The following is a 27,338-nucleotide window of genomic DNA, read 5'->3' as shown; positions in this document are numbered from 1 at the left end:
CCCGAGTCTTGCGTTGGTTACTGGGCTCAGGTTGTCTCCTGCCCAGGCTCGGTGGGAGATGACTCCACAAAGGGAAGACGGACCCCTGTACTGTGAGGGGGAAAAAAATGACTCAGAGCTTTTTTCAGGTGGCTGTGTTCAAAGTGAAGCAGCTCAGCTGGAAGAGGCACTGGTGATTTGTTATGAGATTACCAAATTCACCAGACACCTGGCTACAGTACACTGCCATTAGCAACAGGGCTTTCTAGGCACCAGCAGAAGCACTGGGACCCAGAAATCTCATGGTTTGCCAAGAAGCAACACACATGTAAGCAGCAAAATCTGGGACTCATCTCCTCATCAGACAACCAGACCCAACTCATTACCTGTGGCAGGTAGGAAGTTCACGCCTTTACACCAGGGATCCTTGGCACTGAGAAGCCCAACCTGAGAGGAGGGGGCAAGACATAGGGTGTCATGGTTTTGGATGGGATAGAGTTAATTTTCTTCACTGCAGCTGGTATAGTGCTGTGTTTTGGACTTAGTATGAGAATATTGTTGATAACACACTGCTGTTTTAGTCATTACTAAGCAGTGCTTACACTGGGCAACGACTGTCTCAGCTTCCCATGGTCTGCCAGGTGCACAAGAAGCCGGAAGGGGAGGGGGCACAGCCAAGACAGCTGATCCAAACTGGCCAAAGGGATATTCTGTATCATGTGACGTCATGCCTGGTATACGGACTGGGGGAAGCAGAGATTGCAGCCCAGGGACTGGCAGTGTTGGTCGGCAGGTGGTGAGCAGCTGCATCACTTGTGGTGGTTTTTTTTTCCCCCCGGGTTTCACCTCTCTCTCTCTCGTTATTCTCCTTTTCATTAAATTATTATTACTATTACTGTTTTATTTTAATTATTAAATTGTGCTTATCTCAGCCCACGAGTTTTCTTACTTTTGCTCTTCTGATTCTCTCCCCCATCCCACTGGGGTGGGGGGAGCGAGCGAACGGCTGTGTGGGGCTTAGTTGCTGAGTGGGGCTAAACCACGACAGTCCTTTCTGATGCCCAACGTGGGGCCTGAAGGGTTTGAGGTAATAGCAGTTGCTGGTCACAGCATTGACTGATCTCTTCTCAATATTGGTTTATCTGATCTGCACTATGACCTTGTTTTGGCAGCACATGTTGAAGATTGGTGTTGGCTATTGTAGTTTCCTGTGCTCTGCAGTGAGTAGCAATGTTTTGCTTGGGAGATTTGTTACTAAAACAATGGCCTTGAGCTTTATCTGGTATTTGGGTTTTGCGTTGAAGCTGTTACTGTATTTCGGGTGCCACCTCGTGGAGACAGCAAATTATACCTCCTTCTCTGAGAGGCTTTTTGTGGAGGAAATACAGAATGGCACCTTTGCTACTTTCATCTGTGATGTCTCCTCCTTTGTTACAACAACTTTTCAGCACCTTGAAGATCCTTGGGTAGTTAAGATACATCTGTTGGTATTTCTTGGGAATATTGTTTTTGTTTTGTCTAAGGTTAATAAGCAATTTAAGAATATCATCCAGAGACCCGCCCCAAGGCTTGATAGTTATGAGAGGCAGGGTACGTGGGATAGTATGGGCAAGTGCCTAGGTCGGTGGGCACCTCCAGTGATTTGGGACCTCACCCCTGCACAAGTGCAGTATCCCGAAAAACTAGTAGAATATTTGGAGGAATTACGTTGTCACCCCGGCAACTCCAGAGAGATACAAGTCACTGCAACGTGCGGGAGCCTGGCCCATGCCTACCGAGCCCTGTTCAACGCTATTCAGTACCCCTAAGGGGAAGAGAAGGCTTCTGGATCTAAAAAGACAAAGGAGAAGAAAGTGACAGGCACTGCAGCCACTCAAACCCCCACGACAGGCCCTGCAGCTGAACCAGAGAACAAACCCGTGCCAGTATCAGTCACCCCTATACACAAGAAGAAATCTCGGAAGCAAAAGTCAACTCCTTTAGAAAGAGAGGATGGCAGAGCAGGGTCATCACGAGGAGAGGAGGAAGAACTCATAAACCAGACAGAAACCACCTGATCCCTCCCCTTGAGTGAGCTGCGAGGCACGTGAAAAGATTTTGGCCGTTGTCTAGGTGAACACGTTGTCACCTGGCTGCTCTGATGCTGGGATAACAGGGCGGGTAGCCTGGATTTAGAGGGGAAGGAAGCCAAACAACTGGGGTCCCTTTCTGGGGAAGGGGGCATTGACAAAGCAATTGGAGAAGGGGCACAAGCCCTTGGCCTCTGGAGGCGACGCCTGTCTGGTGTGAAAGAAAGGCATCCTTTCAAGTAAGATGTTATATATTGCCCATGAAAACGGGCCACCACAGAGAAAGGTATCCAGTACCTGAGGGACTTAGCCATCCTTGAGGTGATTTATGGTGACCTGGACAACGAACAGCCACCCAAAGATCCAGAGGAAGCCCACTGCATGCAACCCATGTGGTGGAAGTTTGTTCAGGGCACACCATCGTTGCATGTAAACTCACTGGCAGTAGCGGCCTGGAAAGATGACGAGGCACCAACGGTGAGTGACGTGGTTGTCAGACTCCAGGATTACAAAGCACATGTCTCTTCCTTTCTCGTCTCTGCTTTTGAGAAACTGTCCCAAGAGTTCCAGCAACTCAAAGAAGATACGTCCTAGTCCCCACCTGTACGGACCAGTATCTCAGCCATTAGGAGTAAGCGTCCATTTGCTCAAGAGAGGGGATACACACCAAGGGCCACCCTCTGGTTTTACTTGTGTGACCATGGAGAGGACATGAGGAAGTGGGATGGAAAATCGACCCTGACCCTAGAGGCACGGGTATGTGAGTTGCAAGGAAAAACAATCACGCGGGGGGGTTCTTCCAGAAAAGCTGCTGCTCCAATTCCCAGTGAGCAGGTCCCCACGCAGAGGAGTAGAAGCACTGATTTTATTTCTGATCTTCATAGAGGGACGTTTGATTCACGTTTACAGGAAGTGAGCGAATACTACGATCAGGACTAGAGGGGCCCTGGCTCCAGCCAGGTGGAAGAAAGGGACAACTGGCTTTACTGGACTGTGTGGACCCGATGGCCTGGCACATCAGACCCACAGGAGTATAAGGCTTTAGTGGGCACCGGTGCATGGTGCACCCTAATGCTGTCAAGCTATACAGGGGCAGAACCCACGTGTATTGCTGGAGTGACAGGGGGATCCCAAGAGCTCACTGTATTGGAGGCTGAAGTGAGCCTGACTGGGAATGAGTGGCAAAAGCACCCATTGCAACTGGCCCCGAAGCTCCGTGCATCCTTGGCATAGACTGTCTCAGGAGAGGGTATTTCAAGGACCCAGAAGGGTACGGGTGGGCTTTTGGCATAGCTGCCTTGGAGATGGAGGAAATTAAAGAGCTGTCTACCTTGCCCGGTCTCTTAAAGGACCCTTTTGTTATGGGGTTGCTGAAGGTCAAAGAAGAACAGGTGCCGATCGCCACCACAACAGTGCACTGGGAGCAATATTGCACCAACCGAGACTCCCCGATTCTGATCCATGGGCTCATTCACCGACTGGAGAGCCATGGAGTCATCGGCAAGACCCGCTCACCCTTTAACAGTCCCATATGGCCAGTGTGGAAGTCTAATGGAGAATGGAGACTAACAGTAGGCTATCGTGGCCTGAATGAAGTCACTCTGCCGCTGAGTGCTGCTGTGCCGGATGTGCTAGAACTTCTGTATGTGAACTGGAGTCAAAGGCAGCCAAGTGGTACGCCACAATCAATATCGCTGATCCAGACCGCCCCGGAACAGGGGGAGGCTCTGCAACACATTGTTGACATCATCGTGTGGGCAACACAGCAGAAGATGTTTTTGAGAAAGGGAAGAAATTACTCCAAATCCTTCTGAAAGCTGGTTTTGCCATAAAACAAAGTAAGGTCAAGGGACCCGCATAGGAGGTCCAGTTTTTAGGAATAAAATGGCAAGATTTTGGATCCCGTCAGATCCCAGCGGAGGTGATCAACAAAATAACAGCCATGTCTCCAACAACAGGCAAAAAGGAAACAAGCTTTTTCAGGCTTTGTGGATTTTTAGAGAATGCATATTCCAGATTACAGTCTGATGGTAAGCCCTCTCTATCAAGTGACCCGGAGGAAGAATGATTTCAAACAGAGCCCTGAGCAACAGCAGGCCTTTGAACAAATTAAACAGGAGAGAGTTCATGCAGCAGTCCTTGGGCCAGTCCGGGCAGGACAAGAGGTGAAAACTGTGCTCTACACCACAGCTGAGGAGAATGGCTCTACCTGGAGTCTCTGGCAGAAAGCGCCAGGGGAGACCCGAGGTCGACCCCTAGGGTTTTGGAGTCAGGAATACAGAGGGTTCAAAGCCTGCTATACTCCAACTGAAAAAGAGATATTGGCAGCATACGAAGGGGTTTGAGCTGCTTTGGAAGAGGTTGGTACTGAAGCACAGCTCCTCCTGGCACCCTGACTGCCAGTGCTGGGCTGGATGTTCAAAGGGAAGGTCCCCTCTACACACCATGCAACTGATGCGAGATGGAGTAAATGGGTTGCACTGATCACCCAGCGGGCCCTGCCCAATCAGAGCTCTTACATAATGCGGAAGGGGATAAAGTCCCTGTAGTGCACGTAAAAAATATGCTGGGGAAAACTGTCTGGGTTATTCCTGCCTCGGGCAAAGGGAAATCCACTTGTGGAATTGCTTTTGCTCCAGGGTGGTCGACCACCTTGGTGGGTGATGCGGAAAGATGGAGAATTGCGATGTGTACCTCAAAGGGATTTCATTTTGGGTGAAAAGAGCCAACGAACTGAATGGTATGCTGTTCATTGCTATATAATATTGTATGTCATCACTTCTGTCGTTGCTATATGCTGTATCAATGGTATCACAGTAGGAATCTCCCAAATCAACGGAGAATGAACTGTCATTAAATGGAGCAAAGTAAAACAGTGGTGGAACAAGGACTGACTTCAGCATGCAACAATCCAACACCACAAACACTATCTGTCCTGCCCTGAAAGACTGTTAAGATAGATGGAGCCCAAAGTCAGGGACTGAATGAGTTCAATAGACATTTTGTGGACATTTGCAGATATTTTAAAGCCGGGAGGGGAGGGGGCACAGCCAAGACAGCCGACCCAAATTGACCAAAGGGATATTCCGTATCATATGATGTCATGCCCAGTAAATTTAACCAGGGAGAGTTGGGTGGGGGTAGCAGTGATCATGTCTCAGGGACTGGTGGCATCAGTCTGTGGGTGGTGAGCAGTGGCATCACTTCTTTTTTGTTTGGTGTCTCCTCCGTCCCATTTTGCTCCCCCCCCATTTTCCTTTTCATTATATTGTTATTATTACTATCACTGTTTTATTTTAATTATTAAATTGTTCTTAGCTGAACCCTTACGTTTTCTTACTTTTACTCTTCCAGTTCTCTGGGGTGGGGGGAGCGAGCAAACGACTGTGTGGGGCTTAGTTGCTGGCTGGCGCTAAACAATGACACAGGGTCAGTCCAATCGAAGTCACCGCTACTGCCAAGCGTATTCGCTGCTCCAGCACCTGCCACTGCTTACAAGAAACAGACCACACAAAAAGTCCCAACCCTCTATAAAACGAACAAAATCACATCAGTGCAGGCGTGTGCCATAATTTTCTTAAAAGATTAAAGACTATCTCCCACAGCTCTAAGCAATATGCTGCTAAAGTGCCACACTCTTCATGTCTTGCTTCTAGCAGCATCCTTGGCACCTTTCAGCTTTGCCCTGCTGCTGCTGTTCTTTGCCATCAGAAAATCCTCTCCCAGGGGCTGGCTGCTGGTGCCAGCAGCCTCACACTCCAGTTCTATATAGGCACTGAGGTAGGGCTGTCTGAGGTAGGAGTCGCCGCCTCTGGATTTAGCAGCATCAAACTTCACACATTCTTCAATGCATGCTAGTAAAGTTTTATTTTTCCAGTTTACCTCTTACTTCATGCTTAATTCAAGCATGTCTCTTCCAGATGCTTCTTTTGAAGAGCGTGGGATGGGTTAGGGGTGTGCAGGACAGCCCTGAAGCAGCAGCAACTGGGTATATCTGTGGGTAACAAGATGTTCCTGGAGAACTTGGCTCACGTGTTTTGCCCAAAGATGAAGCTCTGTCCTATGTCTGACAGGACATGGCAGTGCTCAAGTTGAGGTCAGTCCAGCAGTCCAGGAAGAAACAAACAAAAAAAAGTAGTAAAAAAAAAAAGACTAGCCTGGGATTTGAGTGTCCGATTTAATTTAAGTGCAAGGAGGAAGCAGGGATTATTGGTTACAAGAAACAGCTCTATTATTCCAAGCTACATGTAAAGCCATGGCTGGCTTCTTACCAAGCACCCCAGGTTTTGCAGAGAGACCAAGAAATACATTAAGGTCTCTGCAGAACAAACCACCATCCAAAACACCATTGTCCAAATTTACAGAACACTCTTGCATAACTTGTGTTTAAAACAGTAGTAAGGCTCTAAAGCAGCCTGGCCTTCGTGATCCTGCTTGGGAAAGCAACACAACACCCATACTGAGGGAAGGGATGGTGGGAAAGATGAGGGAAGAAAGAACATGGGTGATATAAAGTAAGTACTCTACCACTCATAAACCAGGGAATTAACAACTGGCTTGCACCAAGTGACCATTATTTGCTCCTTACAGCTTGAAATCCACAGCAGCCAGCCACGTTCCCAGAGCTGTGCACATCCCTGCTGAGAGAGGTCCAAGTGGCAGATGAGGAATCCCCAAAATACCCTTTCCCATATCACCTCTGGCCTCAACAGAAGCACAAGCCCTTTGGGCAACGTGACAAAGGATTAGCAGGATAAAAGGCGGAAAGAAGATGCAGCCTGCTCCTACCACAAGGCCACTGCGTCCCCTGGAAGCATTACACCATGCAGAGCCTGTGGCAGCACTTGACAACTTGCCCCCTTGCACCTGTCGCTCCCTGAGCCCCACAGCCTGCTCTGAAGACCTTCCTGCAGTATTGCTCATCCGGCTCGGAGCTGTCCTCTGCTCCCAGCATTGCAGGGCACAGGCAACTCAGCCCAGCAGCTCCACCCAGAGACAACAGATCTCACAGGCAAACCTGAATAGAAAAGCAAGTGGGAGCTTCACAGCTACGCAACACGCAGTCCAGTCCCTCCACCGCTGGCTGCTGGGACACACTGTACCAGCCTGCTCTGTGCACAGGCATGCAGCACTGGGAGGGCAACTGCCCGCAGGGAGCCGCAGGCCACAAAGCTCAGTGTTTATTAAAGACACGACAGCAGGCACAACTTGGACCATGGTTTCAAACAAGCAGATTACATGTTTAAAATCTTAAAAAAGCTGCAGCACACTCTGATGCTCTTTCCTGCCTGCCTCAAGGAATGGAATAAGCAGGCACTGATTTGTGCATTTATTGCGCAAGCCAGGTAACCATCACACAGGACCAGGACCCTTCACTGGGGCAAAACGTGCCCTTCATCTGTCCAGCTGCACACACGAACACAGACAGCAAACTGGCTGTACGGATTCACGTTTTGTCCTTATAGCAGCGATTTCAGGGCACCAGTGCAAAGGACTGCTCCAGCCCTTAAAGCACAGCAACTGAAACACAGACAAACGCACAGAGCACAGTGTTGAGGGGCTGTTTGGACAGACAGTAAAACTTATTACACACCAGAGACTGGGACTTCTTGAAGTAGTACGCGCATTCACATCCTACCTGGGCTCTCACAAACCCAAGGAAATGCACAGACAGCAAGTGCCCCAAAGCAAAGATTCATTTTCTTTTCTCCAACAGCAACCGATGGCTGAATTTTAGCTCAAGATTTAGCAGTCTTGTTAAGATTAGCTGGAATGGCCTTTCCCTGGTAGCCCCTGTACAATTTGGAACTGCAAATGCTGCAGGCTTACAGGATGCGTGACTCTCATGTTGCTGCGTGTTCTTCCAGGCTGTAACTCCTGCGTGCTAAGCTGGTAGCCCCCTGCCCAGCACATCCTTACTGTGACATGCTGGGAAGCTCAGCTAAGAGGCACGCGAGCACTACAGGGCTGCTGGATAGATTCCTATTGGCTCCAGCGCAGCAGAGATGTCTCTATTTCCTAGAAGCCTCTTTACACCACTGCTTTCTGCGTGCCCTCAAGGTCACGCTGGTTGAGGAACCGAGGGGTCTTTAGTTTGGCAGCAGCACGAATACTGCCTGGGGGTGAGGGGAGTAAGACCGGGGAGCTGAAGGAAAGAAGAGACAGATGGGTCTTCCCACTCTCCCTCTTGCCTGGAGGTTCAACAAGGGAAAAGAAACCAAAACAAAAGCCACGCTTGAGTGCTATTCTTTGCGCTTTAAAAGAGTATTTTCTTAAAATATAAAACCATCTTCCCCCTGGAAACCACTAGAACGTAAACAATAAAAATGGGATTTGGGGACAAGAAGGGAGAGGAGGTTTGAATGTGCTTCCAGGCAGCAGCCCTTGCTAAGAGCAATGGGTGCCTCCAAGGCCCTACTCTCACCGTCAGCCCTGTTCCTATGGCTCTCTTGCTCATTTAGAGTTCTCCAGTGGGTTCAGCCTTAAGATTCCGTGATTAGCGGTTTGCAGCAAATCCTGGCTGGTAGCTTAATCCTCTTCATCCTCACTGATGTCATAGGTGACTGTAGACTCATTCCTGGAGCGGTTGGCCGGTGAGGAAGGAGGAGTCTTGGTTGAAAAGGGCCAGCGGAAGGAGGGAGACGGGGAGCGGTCGTGTGTGGGGCTACTGCTGGGACTCTGCTTTGGGCTGATGGCCTGCAGCATCCGGCCCTTGCCCTCTTTCAGCATGTGTTTCTAGCAATAGAAGCAGGAAGATAGTTAGCATGGCTCAAACAGCAATGGGAACAGACACTACTTACAGCTTGTGCAGCATTTATAGTAGTTGTGCCCTTTCAATATTTCATGCAGTGTAAGAGCAGAAAAAACCCAAGCGCTGCTCTAGGCTTTGGAAACTGCAGGCAGTGTAATCATCACCCATTTTCTAACATGAAGTGCCTGCAATATTTACCCAGCAGCACAGGAGAACCTGGCAAAAACAAGTAGCTTAAGACTCATCCCATGCCAGTGACAAAGTGACCGCCAACCTTCTGGCTGCTCAGAGGCCTGCAGGACACAGGCTGGAATTTACAGGCTGGCTTGTGGGACACGGGGACTTTACATGCTACAACCACAGCTGGTGTTATGCAGTTGGCAAGGGTAAGGGCTCCCTGTAAACAGGATGCCCAAGCCTGGGACAACTTGTCCGGAGACTGGCAGCACACTGAGCACTGCAACAAACTGTAAACCTTTGCTCTGCATAGCGTGGGCTCCACAAGCCCTACAATGACTGCCAAGCTCTCCAGAATACCCTTTCCCCAGAGTGGCTCCTTACCAACGCGCCTTCTGGGCCAAACATCTCCAGGAAATTGCCAATGAACTCCCGGGACTTCTCTTCCCACTTCTGAATGAGATCGATACTCTTCTCCTCCACTTTCTGGACAAATTCCTTTGACTTCTCCTCTACATCCTTCACCCTCTTTTTCACCTTATCCACGCGCTCCTGGAGGTGGTATTTCTTCTCCTGTACAGTAAGCGGTGGATCAGAATACAGCTCACCAGATCTGAGTGGCGACCACCTCTGCTGTGTTATTACACTGAACTGCTGTTTAAGACTCAGCATCTCCATTAGCCTCGTGACACTTCTCCTTCACTTCAGTGACACTTCTTCCCTAGACTAAATGGCAGACACAGTGGGGCTGTGAGATGCTTTGTGGCAGGCACTGGGGCAGTACACAGAGCGAGACTAAACCCAGAGATAAACACTATCTAATAGGAGTGCATGGAAGAGGGAAATATTTATACAACATACAGATTAGATTTGAGTGACCTGCTGTAGGTCTTTCTGCATGTCACAATAGCACAAGTCTTCTTGCTGGGCATTTTTAAAGAGTTACATGCCAAAGAGAGGCCAAGCAGCCATTACCTCTCCTGTTTCAGTTTTTTATTCAATTATATTTAAAAAAAAAGGCATAGTATCTCAGTGATTAAAAAAATGTTTACTGCTTAACTTCCAACATCAGAAGAGCCTTGTGCCATGTACTCTGCTTGTGGGCTACAGCTGCTCAGCACAGGATCAGAGCATGTCTTTCTCTCCTACCCAAGCACTGCTGCTCCTGCAGCTCCAGGAAGGGAATAGTACAGTGACAACAGGATCAGATTTTATGCTAACAAATGACTACCTTAAGAAGGTGGCTGTGGGAAGTGGAGAGAGATGAGACACAGCAGCTGCTGCCAAGAACAACCCACACTTCATTCAATTCAAGAAAACACATGTCACCACACACCCTGCCTCCAGGTCTTTCAACAGGTAAAATGTTGACATTTCTGACAATGGAGCAGTATTAGCAAAATCCCAAGTTCCTCTGGGTGGGTCCCAGAGGCAGTTTCAGGGTCAGAAGTAATCTAATTTCTACTCCAAGGACACTGGTTTGGTGCAGCTGCTTAGCTCTGCAGACTGGCCTTTTCTGGCCTATGGCAGGAGTGTGCTACCACTAGACAAGACTCTCCAAACTCTCTAAGATTCTGCTTAATGCAGCTTGTGGTGAGACACACTTCAACTCACGTTTATGAAGCTGACATTGAGCTCTTTAGCTGTGTAGCCCCGCTGCAAGTTCCGTCTGGCATAAACATCATAGTCCCGCACAATCCGGGTGATGATATCTGATGTTGAGATCCCCTCAGTCCTCTGAGTTGGCGCAAACATGCCTAAAGTTGGGGAAAAGGACCCAGGACAGCTGTAGCAAGACACATGGCAAAAAGCTGCTGCCACCTCTATTTTGAAACAACCTCTCCTGTCGAGAGTTCATTTCCTAACTGTCCTCACGCCACCACGTCTTTGTACTTTAATGTACGATAACAGGGTCCTCCTTTCTGGGACTATGAGGAGGACCTAAGAAAGACCAAAGCATGTCAAAACCATGTCAAAACACCATGTCTTCTAATGAAAAGCTCTCCACTTTTAGCTGGTTTAAAGACTACTGACTATAATCCACTGCGTATAGAATAGTGTGGTGACAAGGACAGGACAAGGGGTCCTACAATTTAGTGGGTGGAAATATAACAAGCTCTGATAGCTGGGTTTGGATAGATTTAAATAAGCTGCACCCCCACTGAGTTTTACAGCAAACAGCTAGAGGAGCCACGTTGCTAAATTAATAAGATTCTTCATTTGTGAGAATCCGTAGGCCAAACTGTATTATTTTTTCAAAAGGCGGCTGTTAATTCAACCACAATAACTAGATTGGAAGCAGGAATTAATGCCGGGCAATGCTTGGCCTGGGACATAGAACAGTTCTAGCCTTATGAAGTAGGGCTCAAAGCTGAGGTTTTTCCTGCTTTCAGAGCCTCCTGGGCAGACCTTGCTCCCAGAGGGCCACTGCCACTTCCCTAGGCGTAACCCTGCCATACAGTGGCACAGGAGAAGCTACAGTGCATCTTTGACAGGAAGCCCGGGAGAATCTGATCCAAACCCACCTGCTTCTTTTATATGCTTATAAACATCATCACTGCCAGCAGAAGAATAGGGGATGTCATCGTGTGCAACAAAGTCGATCTGAAAATTAAGAAAGCAATGCGAGTCACATTTTATATTGAACACGCAGGTCTCCTGCTTTCTGTCAAAGGATGGTAACTTTTTGCTCAACAACCTCCCTGCAGGGGCATGACAGAAAACAGCAAGACACTTTCCCCTGTTAAAAAGCAACACAGAGCAGTCCCAAGTTCTCACTGGCAACTGCATATCAATTTTAAGCACGCACCAGAGAGGAAAGGCTGGGACTAAGGACACGGCTGTTTTAAGCTCTGCAGAGAAATGGCTAGTTAATGGCAACAATGGTAACCTAAGAAAACTCCCCTGGAGACTCCTTCACCTCCTAAAGCAGTTCAACAGATGTTAGAGGCTCCTTTCGCTTTATCTTACCAACTGATAAAAGACTCTCAAGATAGGCTGCCTGGTCTCCTGCTGCAGGGAAGCTGAGGTAGATATAAGCTGCTCCTGTTGTAAGCAGGGAGTTAGACCAGATGCCCTCCAGAAATCCCTTCCAACCCATGTTATCCTCTCCCTACTGCGTTTCACACCAATCTGTAACCAGCATCAACTTCTGTAACAGTGAGAACCCTCTCAGGCTTTTTCACCATGTCACAATCTCTACCTTATTTTAACATTACCTGCCAGCTCAGCAAATGCTTCTAGGTTGCCAAGAAACCCACTTGATTGCCATAACCGAGTTCATTCTATATTTAAGGAGTTTCAACAGAAACAGTTGCTCAGCAGAAGTTACCCCCATGGATGAATTCTTGCTGTACACAGCAAGCACAAAGATAGGCTAATCAAAATTCAGAATGGATCAGATGTCATAAATTACCCTGTGCTCTGCCAGGAACTCAGGGGTGAGCGTCCACGGTGCATTTCTCACCACTTCATCCACATAGCGACAGTGCTGCACAGCATCATACCGCTCATTTTCATTCATTACCGTGAAGCCCTTGAAGTTATGGGTTAGCTCATCACTGCAGACTGAAGAAAGAGGCACAGAGAAGAGTGAGCCTGAGGTACTTACCCAGTGCTTTACAGCAAAAGGACCTTGCACACACCGCTGCTAAACCACCCCTGCAATGCCAGCTGCTGATGGAGGCTGGTGCTGGCACTTTCAAACCCAGCTTTTCCAGACACAAAGCACCAGGAACAGGGAGTGGTGCAGGGCACTAAACTCCTCAGGAATTCTAGGCAGGCTGTTTGGAGGATTTCTGCCCAAGCTGGAGTCCTACACTCCAAGTCCTCAAAGTCTCCAGAGCAGATATAGAACACAACTCTCCTGTATGAAATGGCACCTGGGGCTCTATCAGGCAGAAACCTACTTATTAAGTTATGAATGTCTCAGGGCCTGGAAACTGAAGCCTATGGCAAAAAACCCAAAACATTCCCTAAGCTCCTTATTTCATAAAATGCCATACCACAGTCTAGTTCTTGGAAAGTTGTATTAAAACAAGGAGTGAGTTCACAGCAAATCAAGTTAGCTTAATTATTATGTTCTATGAAAAAGTAAATGAACAGCTCTTCATAATCTGCAATGTAAAACATCAAGAAGGAGTGAGTTGTATTTGTTTATCAGACTCAATAGTAAACAAGGCATTACCAGTCTCACTGGTATCGGATGTATTTATGTCCTAAGCAAACATGATAAAGAGCGAGTGAGGCTGCTCCCAGCTTGGACCTTATGTTTGTTTGCGCTGTGGCCTCTTGTCTCAGTTCCTGGTGCAAGGGGAGCAACTCATTGCCCTCCACTTGCTCACCAGTCTCCCAGAGGCAGAGAGCATGGTTATACAGCTTGCTAACATTAACATGTTAGTAGTTTGACCTGAAGTTATTTTCCTGTTTGATGTATAACATTTATGTACATGGGGATGCCTGCAAGATTTCTAAGCTCAGAGTGTTTTGTAGGTTGGAGCAGCTATTTCAGGTCTCCTTCCCCCCTACCCCTTCCAGCTGCTACTGTAGCACACAAAAAATGCAGAAGTACTGCTATAAAAATGCCCTCAGAAGCGAGTGAAACTGTGAAAAAAGAAACAAACCACACAAAGATGTTACGATTGCTGTATCGCAGGATTGGAGTTTCATTTTGCTTCATGAAGCTAATGGTAGTTAATAAAACTAATTAAAGGTATTCTCAGCTCTGATACTTCAACATTATTACGCAGCCTGACCAGAGGTCACCTCCTGATAGACAACACACACACACTGACATATCTTTAAGGTGAGTGAAGGTACAGGTATAGAGGCACCGCCTAGACAGAGGCCAGCATATTACAGCAGCCAGAAGAAAGGGTTTCTTTCTCCCACTATATTCTTATAGGAGACCTGGCTGACACACCTCTGCCAGATCCCCTCAGGCAGTCAGCAGGATATTCCTGGCATCATCTAAATACTTTTGAACCTAACAGACAAAACGAGGGACTTTTATTTAGAGAAACAGGGTCTCACTGATTACCACGTGGCCAGGCACCATGTCCATGAAACCACCATTATCTCCACCCTCCTAGTGGGACCTCTTTGGGATTAGCTATAAGCAATCCCCAGCAAAGAGCTGGAGCAGGGGAGTGACTCGCAGGGCAATACAGGTGACACAAAGCTCAACCAGCCATGGAGGGACCGTTCCTCATTCTTTATCTGTCTCATTCAAGAGGCAGATGCTCAACTGCCCATAATGCATTCTGATACTCAGATGTGCAACTCACCACTATCTGTCAAAAAATAGAAGGGTCAAATTAGAACAGCCTGATCAGAAATCTTTTCCTTAAGTGCTCATTTGGCACAGGATATCTTTCTACAAACATATTAACTCTCAGTATATTGCACTAAGACTCCAAGAACATTTGGGTTAATGGGGTGCAGTGAGAGCCACTAAGGCCATAAAGACAAAAACCCTGCTATGCTGTCTGTATGCACAACCATGGATGGAGGTAAACTGTACTCCTATGACAGCCAAAGTCAACAAGGTCACTCCTTACCTCCGACAATGAGGTATGTGTTTGGGAAGAGGTTCTTCGCTTGCATCAAGGCCCGGGCATGTCCAGAGTGAAACAAATCAAATATTCCATCGGCATAAACTCTGACAGGGCGATCCACTGTGCCAAAGAGACAGAGAGACATTTGTGAAAATGCCTTCCTGGAGAAGCAGCTGCTGCTCATTCCTGCTTTTGGGGACCTCCTGAAACTTGTGGGGTGTTGCAGGAAATTGGCAGAATGCAGATCCATAGCCAGGAAAGATTTCTGAAGAGAAGTGGCTGGCTTTCTGCCTTCTCACATGGAAACAAATGTAGTGGAAGACAGAGTTGAAATACAACCATGTTCAAAGACAGACTCAAACCTACCACATATCCACTGAAACGAGGTGAAGGGAGACCAAGGGGAAAGCAAACCCTGGACATCTCCCTCATACGAAATCCCAATGCAGCATTAACTTTGAAAAGGAAGACACAGACATCTATTTGCTTCAAACAGTCTTAATGGCGGAGGTATAGCTCCTCACATACAAAGGCTCCAATTTCAGTTGTAATGGCAGGCCCAATTTCACATGGGAACAGTTATCTAACCACCAAATCATTAAATAAGTCATTGGCTGCAAACCCAGTCTGACATACAAGGTTGCTTCGGTCTCAGGGGTATCAAAATCCCACCCATCCCTCCCCAACCTGACATTTATACCACCCTTCCAGTCTGTTTTTCTACTTACAAGGGGTCCCTCTCATCGCTTCTTCATATGTTACTCTGACGTATGGCTTGCTGTAATCGATTTCCACTTCATCTGAAAACGGAGCCGGTTCCCTCAGTCCCTAAACCACCAGAGAAGGTTGGCTGTGAGAATGCAAAGATGAGTGCACTATGTAGTGGCAGCACTGCCACTGCAGAGTCCTAGTCACCGAGTGACTCACTGTGTCTCCGCACAATTCAAACATATGTACCGAAAGACTAATTAGCGTTAAACCTCAAGACAGCCCTGCAGGTTGATTAGCCTGAGGGGGGGAGAGAGAGAGAAGTAGAGATAAGAAGGTGGTAGTCACACTGGACCCAAGAAAACTGGAGGTTCAGATCTGCAGCTGGCAAAAACAGACTTCTGGCAAACAGCAGTTCACAGCAGCACAAGCCAAGCTTCATCAAACCTCACTGTTGCAGCTCCAGCTATGTCCACCCAGGCAAGACCATCACTTTCCTGTGCCTGAGTGCTTGTGCTGTCATGTACCAATTGTACCAGCTCCTTGTTCTGAGTACAGGAACAAGCAGAAAAGCAATACCAACAGCAGCACAAAATCCCTGGGAATGTGTGTATTGTCAGCCATTTCTGAGCCATGCGCAGTAAGAGACTGACCTTGATCTGTAGCAGACTATCTCCAGCTGCTGCAGGAAAACCCCTTTAATCTGCTAGCTTGACCACAGCAGTATGTTTAATCAGCAGCTGAGTCCAAGTATTGTTTCTGGTCTCCTCTGAATGGAAATAAAACATCTGCCCTTCCCATAACAGAACAAACAGCTCAATTTCCTTCTAGCTGGAAGGTATGGGGACAGCAATGGATGTCTCTTTCCTTGGCCAGAAGACTAGGAAACAAGTTTGCAAATCATTACAATGATACCTTCAAGCTGCAAAAAGCTAATCAGCAGTTTCCTCTTTGGCTTCCTGTCCCATTGCAGCATCCTGCCACAGTGCCCAAGCAACACAGCAACCAGAAAGACCGCTGCTATTATTGCTAATGTCATTCCTTATTAGAGTGCTCAAAGTGAAGTGCAAAGGAAAGCAACCACTGATGACTACATTCAAGCAAACTGCTGAAAATCTCCGTTAACTTATTGAGACTCTAGTACCTGCCTTTCACACACCACCTCCTCTACCAGGATCCTTACTCTTAGGTAAGGCCTGCGCATCTCTCCTTTCATCACTACCATAATACATGGGACTTGTGAATAAAACCAAATTCTTTGCAGTTTTGCTGGCATGTACCTGATATGAAGCTATGAATAAACGCATTGAAAAACCTATCAAAATTATCAGAGGATCACAAAGAAGTGTCCTCAAAAGCTCCTGCCACTGTCTTGCCCTTCCTCTGCAGTGCCTACAAGAGTCAGGACTTAACCAGGGGCACAATACAACAGGCTTATGCATAAGCAGGCTTGCTACTACCATCTGATTCTGAGCCTTTCCGCTTTAAGGGAACACTCTGCAAGCCAGCTGTTTAGATGTGAGCTGTAAAATCATTACCAAAAAGTAATGTCACAGTTAGGCAATACTATTACTCTTGCTCCAATAAATAACTCTTTCATTAAAAAAAAAAATATATCATAGAAATATTAAGGTTGGAAAAGACCTCTAGGATCACCAAGTTCAACTATCAACCCAATACCCCCATGCCTCTTAAACCATGCCCTGAAGTGCCAGGTGGGCAGCCTGTTCCAATGCCTGAGCACTCTTACAGTCAAGAAATTTCTCCTAACAGCCAATCTAAACCTCCCCTGACAAAACTTAGAGGCCATTTCCCCTCATCTTAACGCTAGTTACTTGGGAACAGAGACCAACACACACATCCTACTTTCAGGTAGCTGTAGAGAGCGATAAGGTCTCCCCTCAGCCTCCTCTTCTCTAAACAACCCCAGCTCCCTCAGCCGCTCCTCATCAGACCTGCTCTCCAGACCCTTCACCAGCTTCATTGCCCTTCTCTGGACACGCTCCAGCACCTCAGTGTCCTTCTTGTAGTGAGGGGCCCAAACCTGAACACAGTACTCGCGGTGTGGCCTCACCAGGGCCGAGTACAGGGGCACTATCACCTCCCTGCTCCTGTTGGCCACACTATGCCTGATACAAGCCAGGATGCTGTTGGCCTTCTTGCCCTCCTGGGCACGCTGCTGGCTCACGTTCAGCCAGCTGTCAACCAGCACCCCCAGGTCCTTCTTCACCTGGCAGCTCTCCAGCCACTCTTCCCCAAGCCTGTAGCGTTGCATGGGGTGGTTGTGACCCAAGTGCAGGACCCGGCACTTGGCCGTGTTAAACCTCATACAACTGGCCTCGGCTCATCGATCCAGCCTGTCCAGATCCCTCTACAGAGCCTTCCTACCCTCGAGCAGGTTGACACTCCCGCCCAACTTGGTGTCACCTGCAAACTTGCTGGGAGTGCACTCGATCCCCTCATCCAGATCATTGATAAAGATATTAAGCAAGACTGGCCCCAAAACTGAGCCCTGGGGAACACCGCTTGTGACCAGCCACCAACTGGATTTAGCTCCGTTCACCACCACTCTCTGTGCTCGGCCATCCAACCAGTTTTGTATCCAGCAAAGAGTACGCCTGTCTAAGCCATGAGCTTCTCTAGAAGGATGCTGTGCGAGACAGCGTCAAAGGCCTTACTGAAGTCCAAGTAGACAACATCCACAGCCTTTCCCTCATCCACTAAGCGGGTCACCTGCTCATAGAAGGAGATCAGGTTGGTCAGGCAGGACCTGCCTTTCATGAAGCCATGCTGGCGGGGCCTGATCCCCTGGTTGTCCTGCACATGCCTGGTGAGTGCACTCAGGGTGAACCGCTCCATAATATTCCCCGGTTCCAAAGTCAGGCCTGTAGTTGCCCGGATCCTCCTTCTGGCCCTTCTTCAAGATGGCCATCACAGTGGCAAGACTCCAGTCATCTGGGTCCTCCCCTCTTAACCAGGACTGCTGATAAATGATGGAGAATAGCTTGGCAAGCTCTACTGCCAAGCAGGCGCCAAGCTCCCTCAGTACTCTCAGGCAGATCCCATCCAGCCCCATAGACTTGCGAGTGTCCAGGTGGTGCCGCAGGTTGTAAACTGCTTCCTCCTGGATTACGGGGTTTTGCTCTGCTCCCCGTCCCTGCCTTCCAGCTCAGGGGGCTGAATACCCTGGGGGTAACTGGTCTGACTATTAAAGACCGAGGCAAAGAAGGCATTTCCTCATCAGCCTTTTCCTCATCCTCGGTGGCAATGTTCCCCCGCACATCCAAGAGAGGATGGAGATTCTCCTTGGCTCTCTTGTTGTTGTTCATGTATTTGTAGAAACATTTTTTTGTTATCCCTTACAACAGTGGCCAGATTGAGTTCTAGCTGGGCTTTTGCCTTTCTAATTTTGTCTCTGCATGACCTAACGAGACCCCTGTACTCTTCTTGAGTTGCCTGCCCCTTTTTCCAAAAGTGGTAAACTCTCCTTTTTTTCCTGAGTCCCAGCAAAAGCTCCCTGTTCGGCCACGCCGGTCATCTTCCCCACCGGTTCATCTTACGGCACATAGGGACAGCCTGATCTTGCACCTTCAAGACTTCCTTCTTGAAGAATGCCCAGCCTTCCTGAACGCCTTTGCCCTTCAGGACTACCTCCCAAGGGACTCTCTCAAACAGTGCCCTGAACAGACCAAAGCCTGCCCTCTGGAAGTCCATGGTAGTGGTTTTGCTGGCCCCTCTCCTCACTTCGCCAAGAATTGAGAACTCTTATCATATCACGGTCGCTAAGCACAAGACGGCCTCCAACCGCCACGCCTCCCGCCAGTCCTTCTCTGTTTGGAAACAGCAGGCCAAGTGAGGCACCTCCCCTGGTTGGCTCGCTTACCAGCGGTGTCCGGAAGTTATCTTCCACACACTCCAGGAAGCTCCCAGGCCATTTCCTCTCTGCTGTGTTGTATTTCCAGCAGAGATCGGTAAGTTGAAGCCCCCATGAGGATGAGATTCCAGACAATAACCTGTGCACTCCTCTTTCCTTACTGAAATATGTAGGGTCTTTAAGAGGGACAGGGTGGGTTTCAACAACAGTGTAGAATTTAAGGGGTCTGTGGAATAAGTCACACAATGCCACAGGCCTCCATCCCCAATGCTTGTCTCCCCAGTTGTCACTGCTGGTGCTGCTCTTACATTGTTTCTATCTGTCAAATGCCCTGGAACAGGACTGAAGTAATTGTGACGAGCAAAATGTTATCAAAGAGGAAAGCTGCAACACATCACCGTATTTTGCCAAGGACTATGACCCCAATATGACGTACCGGGGATGATAGCTCACTTTTGACAAAGATAAGGAAAGAGCAACTAGAGCGCATGTGATACACAGGACAGCTCCAGGAAGAGGGTGGAGAAGAGTTGTAAAAAGTACATCATCACAATATCATGGCAAGGACAAGTTAAAGTCAACGCTGGCATTAACTGGCACAGATGCCCTTCAGAAGAGACCCCAATGGCTTTAGCTTGTTAAAGCCACCCCAAAGTTGATCTAGAAGAAGAAATCCTTTTGGCTTGGGTTTTGGGGTTTTTTGTGAACACTCCTGATGTATCAGCAACATAAATGCACTCTCCTGTCATACCAAGAGAATCAGTCACCTTTTCAGTGTTTCAGAGCACAGATTCAACAGATTGCTTCTGCTGGTGCTTACAGACTTCAAACCCTCCTGCATTTCCCCTGACTTGAACAGGACTGCTTTCTGTAGAGGTGCATGAGTTATGTGCTTGTCTGGAATATTTCTCCCTCTCACTGGGTCACTTAAGAAAACCCACCTATGAGAAAAGAATACTTATTTCTCCATGGATATCTATATGCATGCCTGTTTGGGTTCAGCTTAAGTGACTACAAACAAGCCTGACACACTACAAAAGCAGCTTAGTGACGCTTGCCTCAGACCTAATTTAAGACCACGTTGTAAGTATGGTATTAGAATGAAGACAGGATGATTTAAAACTGCCTTTGCAAGAAGGATAGCTACTGTCATTTGCTTCTCCCCCTGTTCCTTTTGTTTTGTGTGTCCATGGAAAAACCATCACATTTATCCTTCTGCTGTTATGACTCAACATCCTAATCTTGCAGGCACCTAAAGCTCCTATCTCTGCTTACTTACGAATGAACGTCGGGACATTTTTGGAGGGATTCCATCCAGCTCCGTTGCCCCATTGGGGCCAGATCCATCTTTTCTTCTCTTTCGGGAATTCAGCCTGGAGGAGGTCGGCGGCTCCATCTTGCCAAGCACGTCCAGTAAGAACTGGAACAAAATGAAGGAGGGGAGTTAAAAAAAAAAAAGTATTTCTTAGCTCTTCCAAAGCAGAATCAGTCAATGGGAGGCAGAGCATACAGAAGGTCAGTGCAAAGACACAGCCACCTAAAAAGGGGCTTAGCCAGTTGTATTTGGCATCAGCTGCCAAGGCTTGACAAACAGTGCCTGGTGGGAACACTGAATCATTTAATGCAACTTGGAGCTACTCGGCAGAGAGAGGCATGCAGCAGTCAGCTGGCTGGAGAGAAACTCACACAACAGTTGCAATTCAAGTTATAAATCATTGCTACAAGGCTTATTATGCTATTTTAGCATCTGAAAAGCAACCTAAGGATTAAGGCATGCCCAGTCCACATTCAGCCCTCCCCCAACTCTCATTCTGATGACTGCAAACACTCTTCTACCTTTCTGTACCCCCCCCCAACAACCAGCTTGGGACAGAAATAATCCTGGAAGTAAGCTATCCTTGCTTTTGAGCTGGAGTCATTGTACCTTCCCCGAAAGGGCCCCGGAGCATTAGGAAGCCCAGCACTTCACACAGCTGAAGCAAAGCTAGGGATTTATAAAAAGGCATGGCAGCAAACATTCCCTTTTCAGCTGCTTTATCTCTCTTGCTCAGTTGAAGTGTGTAGCTCTTTGGCACAGCAAATGGCACTTCTGACCTGCCGTTCCCAAGAGCAGCATGACCCCTCCACCCAGGAATGACACTTAGGTGTGTGCCTCAACACCCTAATAACAAAAGCCATTTGGAATTTAAAATGTCTCCTCACCCACATGCAGTGGGTGTGCTGGAACACATTAGGTGGGGCGAGCGCGAGGTATGAGATACGGCAGATGTTCCCCTGAACACTACCCCTCTCCTTGGCAGAGAGTCTCTGCTGAGCATTCCTACTCAGCATGAGCTGGGACTGTCCTCAGTAAGGGCTGCTGGGCAAAACTCTGCTGTTCAGCAACCAAGTGTAGGCTTTGTGGAAGAGAGCTGTTAAGAAGCAGATTCAGTGTGCTTGATCACTCAAGCACAAATGACTCCAAGTTGAGGAATGTTCCAAAGTAAGGAGTCAAACACAGTTTAATAATGCACGAACATACCACTCTCCCCACCTAGCATCAACAAGATGATACCTTATGAACAGCATTAGGACCAAACTCAGCTGAACTGGTTTTGGGCTACTTACGTGTAAGTATCCCAGCCTGCTCTGCTAGACCTGACACAATGCACTAAGAACAGGTAAAGAAAATCTTAGGTGAGTGAGGAGCCAAAAAAATGCTGGGAGGAAGACAAAAGTGACAGCAAAGAGCAGCCGCAAGAACATTTCAGAACTGCATGAACCATCCAGCACTCGCTCCATAACGCCTGGGAGTCAGGTTCGCCAAGTTTTCCCCATTCCGGTAATTAATTTACTATTTCCTAACAACAGACAGACATAAGGGAGTGTGCAAAAGCAATCTCAGTCAAAAAGAGTTTGCAACCCTGATCTCCAAGTCTTCAAACACTTAAGCAAGCATTTAACTTTCAGGCAAGATCTGTGCTATAAATGCAGCAGCTTCCAGAGTGCCTCCGTGAAAACTATGACACCAGTAGTTCTTAGGTTTTGCAAGGTGCCGTCTTGCAAGCACATTCTGTATCAGTTATTTACTTCACCACCATGCTCCTGTCAGAAACCATCCAGTTCACAAAAAGCAGCAGACCTCTCTCTGGCTCAAGTAAACTCTGCATTCATGGAAACAGTGGGGGAAAACCGGAGCAGATTTTCTTGTTACTTGGTCAAAATAATTTCACTGTTTCAAGTCACCTGCTGGTCTCTGACCACTCACTTTCCTTCCCTTTGGAGACAATTAAAAGGTCTGTTAATATTCTGAACCACTGCCCAGCAAAATACTAATAAGCACTAGCAGAGGCTTTGGTGCTGATGGACATAGCAGCCTCCACCCACAAACCAGTAAAAGCTCCTCCCATGTTAGCTTGGCCATTCAGAGCAACCAGACTTCTTGGACACAAATACACTCTCTACTGAGTTATCACCAGCATCTTGCTGCTGAGCCAAAGAACTGCAGGTTACAGCACAAGGCAACACTGCGCTTTATGCTGATGTACAGCAGCACTGTCCGAGCCCAGGAGAAATATCCATCAGCTTCTTCCAACCCCTCCCACACCCATACCATCCACTTTCCCGCACCCTAAATCACTCTTCCACTTCTCAGGGTATACTTAGTCAAATGATGGCAAACAATAGTTCAAATGAATGGATTTGCTTTGCATTAAAGAAGCAGCAGGGATCAGGCACCACCAGCCACCCAGCAGCAGCAGCAGTAGCTCTACATGATGTACCAAAGGAGAAACCTGCTTTGAAGACAGCACAAATACGCTCTATCTGCTCTGATGTTACAGGCTGGATGTTGCTGAAGAAGCCTCTGCAAAATCTGGAGAGCTGGGCTGGGCACCTTGTGAGTGACGCAGCTCTGCTAATTACTTAAATTAATGGAGAAATTAAACAATAATTTTACCACCCTTCAGAGCTTTAAAACCTCTGTCCTGTGGCTAGTGTGTTTCTGAGAAGTCCTCCCAGCACCAAACTCGTCTTCATTAAAAACTGGGAACATGCTGTTTTTGAAAACAAACCATACCTTACTGCAATAAAGCTACCAACCTTACAATGTTTCATTTTGACCCAAATGACTAAAACAGCATCCCAAACAATTACTTACTGACAATAGGATCCAGCATCTGTAGCTCAGCTTAACACATGAGCACACAGCTTTGCTTCTCCAAGTGCTTAAAACACTGACTGTTCTAAAATTAATTACATTTGCAGCAGATGGGGAAGGGGAAAGAGAAGATAACTCTCAAAGCTCATTCTGAAAAACTCCAAGGTAAAAAGCAGACATAACCCGAAGAAAGAGCCCTGCTGTAAAATATTAACATCATTCTATTTTGTTTAAAGCGTCACCCTCCTGCATTACTGAGTCTGTGCGGAACACGAGAAAAGTGCTTGCTAGGAGCCAAGTTAAGAAGCGTCTCATTTGCGAAAGCCACGGGCAAGATCACAGTCTCAGCGGCACTTACTAAACACTTGGGGCTTGCTTTGCTTCTGAAACTTACTTCTTTGGTGCACAACCCCTATATCAAAGAAGAACCCTGCATCACCTGCCAGCTAGTTCACCTCGAGAGAGTTGTACGGGCTCTGCAAGGAGCAGCTAACTACCAGACAGAAGAGTTGCTCTCCCTATCAGGGAATCACTCCTCTCAGTCCCCAAATGCAGATATTGAATGAAGGAGTGGAAACAGTCGAAGGGAGAAACAGCAATTTTCTTCAAACTGTGGCAGTAACAGCCTTCAGAAATCATCCAGCACTTTCCTGAGAGTAATACTGCAAACCTCAGGTCATTTCCCACTGAAATGCAGCCAGTTCTGGGAGGCAAGAAGGATGAGCATTGATTACCACGAAGGAAAAAAAAATAGCATCAGGGAAGGAATTTAAAACTTCTCCCTTAGCGTGAGTTAACTACACCATCATCCAAGCTGGAATTTAACCACAATGCAACATTAACACCTCTGACAGATGGAGAAGGTCAGAATAGGTGCAGCATATCTTCTTGCTTAGCCAAAGCCGTATCTCACTGTCTGCATCTCCATGGACAGTACTATTTTTTTTTTAGCCTTGGTGGTGTCAGAGAACTGCCTGCCTCATACCACACCAGAGAAGCAGATGACATATTTCTGCACCCTAAGCAGGCTGAAGGCATGAGGACCTGGCCCATCTACATTCTTTGTGTTTTAGATGTCCCAGGGAATTTCTTGAAGAATATTATCTGTAAATCTGCATGCACCAGCAGGATTTCTTCTGCCACTTCCATCACTTTTCACTTGCAGATTTACACTTCAAGGCAAAATAAATCCTGCTACTTAAACTCGAAGCCTGTGCAAGACGAGAGCTTACTGCAACAACTCAGTAAATGCTCCAGCCCAAAGCTGCTGCATTTCCCACCAGGGATTCAAGTCAGCACAAGACTGGTGCACTGGAGCAGTGAGGCCCCTCCAACACCCATAGCTCCCAGGCTTCCCGGGTGCCACTGCCTGCTCCCAGGATCCCCTATCATCCCTCTGAACTTAGAAGGTGTTGGCACAGTCAGATGTCATGTGCTGCTTTGCCTACAAGATCATTCCACTTAACAGGAGCAAGCCATTCCTCTTCTGCTGACTCATCTGCATGCAAGTACTACTAAACTTTGCACTCTGCCAGCTGTCTGCAGAGAAGTGCCTTTACACATGGACAGCACGTGAGAGCCTTGGGGAAAAGGAAGAAGTCCTGTCACTTCAGATAATTCCCCTGCCAGGCTGCAAAGTATCCAAACCACACTCCATTCCTCTGTCATGGGGAGAAGAGAATCCTTTTCCCCGTTTTCCCACACCTCCAACCCCCAATCTATGATTAACCTTACTGGTGTGTATCCATGTAGAGATCTGTTGTAGACAGACTCAGAAGAGGTTAAAGACAGAAAAGTCATCACAGTGAGAAAGCGATGAAAGTGTTTACAAGATGGGGGTTAACCTGTACATCATTACTGGGAGGTCAGGATGTCTCTTCTATCCATGCTTAAAAATCTTGCCCAGTCTCCAAGGCAACTTCATTCCCAGCCCAGGCTTGCGAGGCCCAGATTCACCCCAATCTCCAGACTGAGAGCATCTGCTTAAAAACTGAGTGCTAATGGCTGTGACCCAGCCTGCTCACCTCCACAGAAGGCTGCGATTCTCCCCAGCAGGACTGCTCTCTCCACAGTCAGTATCTGCTCCATCTGGATAGTCTGAGCCCTTAAGTCCCTTATGAAGGTTACTGCTAGATCTGGCAGGCATAGTCCTGCCTACACTTAAAACACAGTCCACTTCAGCTACTCTGGTTGAGCAAAAGCAGCTATCCTGCAGCATATTAATAGTCACATGGATGTATAAAAGTGATTCCAGTTCAGCCAGTGCCACACAGCATCCAGACCTCTGCTATAGTGACTGAAAAAACCCCAAGCCTTGCATACCCTACTGCTACAGACAGGCTGATAACATTTGCTCGAGCAGAGCCCAAGCATGCAGAAGATCTGGTACCCGTGTCCTGCAATCGAAGAAAAGATGCTGCTTTTCACCAGCAAAGTCCCAGATGGCTCAAGATAATTCTGTCTAACACCACCATAACTGAAAACAGTGCAGTGTGATCACCTAAGCAGCACTGCTATGAAATACACACATAAAGAGAAACTACTGGCAAGAACTCCACAAATTCACAACCCTTCTGGGTACACCATAACCCTGAGGCACTGAGTGTGCTGGCATGCAACAAAGTCTCTGTTGCGGTTGTGGAAGGAGCAATAACAGGGTTTATGCAGAAGATCAGAGAAGATTTGGAGCCTGCCCAGGGACAACCAAGTACAAGGACAGGTGGTCATTCTGTCCTTACTTTTGTGCTCAGTTGCATAGTGTTTTGTTTTTAGGGCTTAACAACCGATCCTTTTGAGACTTCAGGAGGCAATCTCCTTTAGCAGATTTACACATCAATGCCAAATCCTTACTCCAAAAATTACTGTTTGTGGCTCATTCTACAGTAATTTCAAGACAATTACATTGCTGATCTTGGATGAATAAACTTTCAAGTAATGAATTTTAGTAATTCTGTATATACAGCAAATTTCTTCAGGAAATAAAGCACAGGTATTTGTCATCTGAATTTCGAAAGCAAATACAGTGGCTGTCCTTAGGCCCAGGAGTCCTGTGGATGGAAACCCACCAGTACCTGCTTCTGACCACGCTGGTCTTTGCCAGCCGCAGGCTGGCGGACCTGGTGCTGCGGGACCTGGTGCCGCAAGGGCACAGGGTGGGTACAGAGGAAGGAAGGCCACCCTGCAGCGTCCTGCACCTCCCTCCGCAGCAAGCGAGGGCTACCGAGGAGCACCGCAGCTCACAGAATTCCTGCAGACTTTAATTACAAAACCATTAGACGGAGCGGCCAGGACTCTGGTGGACACAAAAAGCGCGTTAGAGAGGATGTGTGCCTGCACAGCAGCTAGGTCACACCTTCCTTCTCCGCAGTCAGGGCCAGCTCCTCGTTGTTCTGCCCTGCTCTCCCCAGGCCCTGGCTGCGTCCCCTGGGTCGGGGGATGTCCCCCAAAGTCCCCATGCTCCAAGCCCTGGAGGTGCACTCTAAAACTTTCCCAAACCCCTGCCGCCCCCCCCACCCCGCATTGTGCCCGAGCCCCGGCCTCTCCCCAGGCCCCCCCAAAGGGGCAGCAGCGCCCCACGCCACCCCCAGCAGACACTGCCCCCTTGCCCAAAGCCAAGCGCCCCGTGTCCCCTCGCGCCCCCTCAGCGACAGACACCCCCCCTACCAGAGCGCCGCCGACCACACGCACCTCCGCAGCCCGGCACAGCCCGGCCCGGCCCCGCTCCCGGCGCCGGCCCCGCCCCGCTCCCGCCAACGCCAACGGGGCGGCGGGCGGAGCCCCTGCGTGTCGGCCCGGAGCGGCAGGAAGGGGCCGGCCGCGCCCCGGGAAACCGCGCCGGCAACCTCCGTTCCGTCTCGCAAAGCGTCCCCCCGTCCCCCTTCCCTGCCCGCCCCGGGGCTGGTCTCGTACGGGGGAGGGTGCCCCGCGGCTCGGCTCTCGGACCGCGGCCTGGGGGGGCGGGGGGAAGCGCAATGGCCCAGCGGAGGTTTGCTGCCCCGGCCCACAGCCCTGCCCTGCGGGGACGGGCAAGAGCGGCCTGTGTTGGTTCAGCAGCTGCTTGATCTTCCTGGAGGGAAAAACGCAGCAC

The 27,338-nt window shown here is 48.3% G+C and overlaps 1 protein-coding gene across 4 annotated transcripts; it reads right to left on the bottom strand.

Moving 5' to 3' along the window:
* Positions 1-6,206: 6,206 nt before the first annotated feature.
* Positions 6,207-27,050, bottom strand: PCYT1A (phosphate cytidylyltransferase 1A, choline). Of its 4 annotated transcripts, none has more exons than XM_075098991.1 (9): positions 26,939-27,050; positions 20,393-20,533; positions 15,260-15,359; positions 14,535-14,651; positions 12,392-12,543; positions 11,502-11,580; positions 10,591-10,733; positions 9,361-9,549; positions 6,207-8,783 (listed from the first exon to the last, which is right to left on the bottom strand). In XM_075098991.1, exons 2-9 carry the CDS (start codon positions 20,507-20,509, stop codon positions 8,577-8,579), a joined length of 1,104 nt encoding a protein of 367 aa, XP_074955092.1. In that variant the 5' UTR covers positions 20,510-20,533; positions 26,939-27,050; the 3' UTR covers positions 6,207-8,576. The 4 variants fall into 4 exon arrangements, with proteins under 4 accessions (XP_074955092.1, XP_074955093.1, XP_074955095.1 ...); XM_075098992.1 differs by having other exon boundaries at positions 26,915-27,040; XM_075098994.1 differs by having other exon boundaries at positions 20,389-20,533; positions 26,939-26,982.
* Between the last annotated feature and the right edge of the window lie 288 nt (positions 27,051-27,338).

The sequence above is a fragment of the Phalacrocorax aristotelis genome, chromosome 7 (genome assembly GCF_949628215.1).
Source record: "Phalacrocorax aristotelis chromosome 7, bGulAri2.1, whole genome shotgun sequence".
NCBI classification, from domain to species: domain Eukaryota; kingdom Metazoa; phylum Chordata; class Aves; order Suliformes; family Phalacrocoracidae; genus Phalacrocorax; species Phalacrocorax aristotelis.
Note: the sequence above shows the minus strand (reverse complement) of the source record. Positions and strands in the feature narration are given on the sequence as shown.

Excerpts from the sequence above, each read along its gene's own strand:
- PCYT1A (XM_075098991.1), bottom strand. The coding sequence starts at position 20,509 with ATGGAGCCGCCGACCTCCTCCAGGCTGAATTCCCGAAAGAGAAGAAAA. Across the intron at positions 15,360-20,392 it reads AAATGTCCCGACGTTCATTC|GGACTGAGGGAACCGGCTCC; the intron begins GTAAGTAAGCAG and ends CTGGTGGTTTAG. Across the intron at positions 14,652-15,259 it reads AGCGATGAGAGGGACCCCTT|TGGATCGCCCTGTCAGAGTT; the intron begins GTAAGTAGAAAA and ends TCTTTGGCACAG.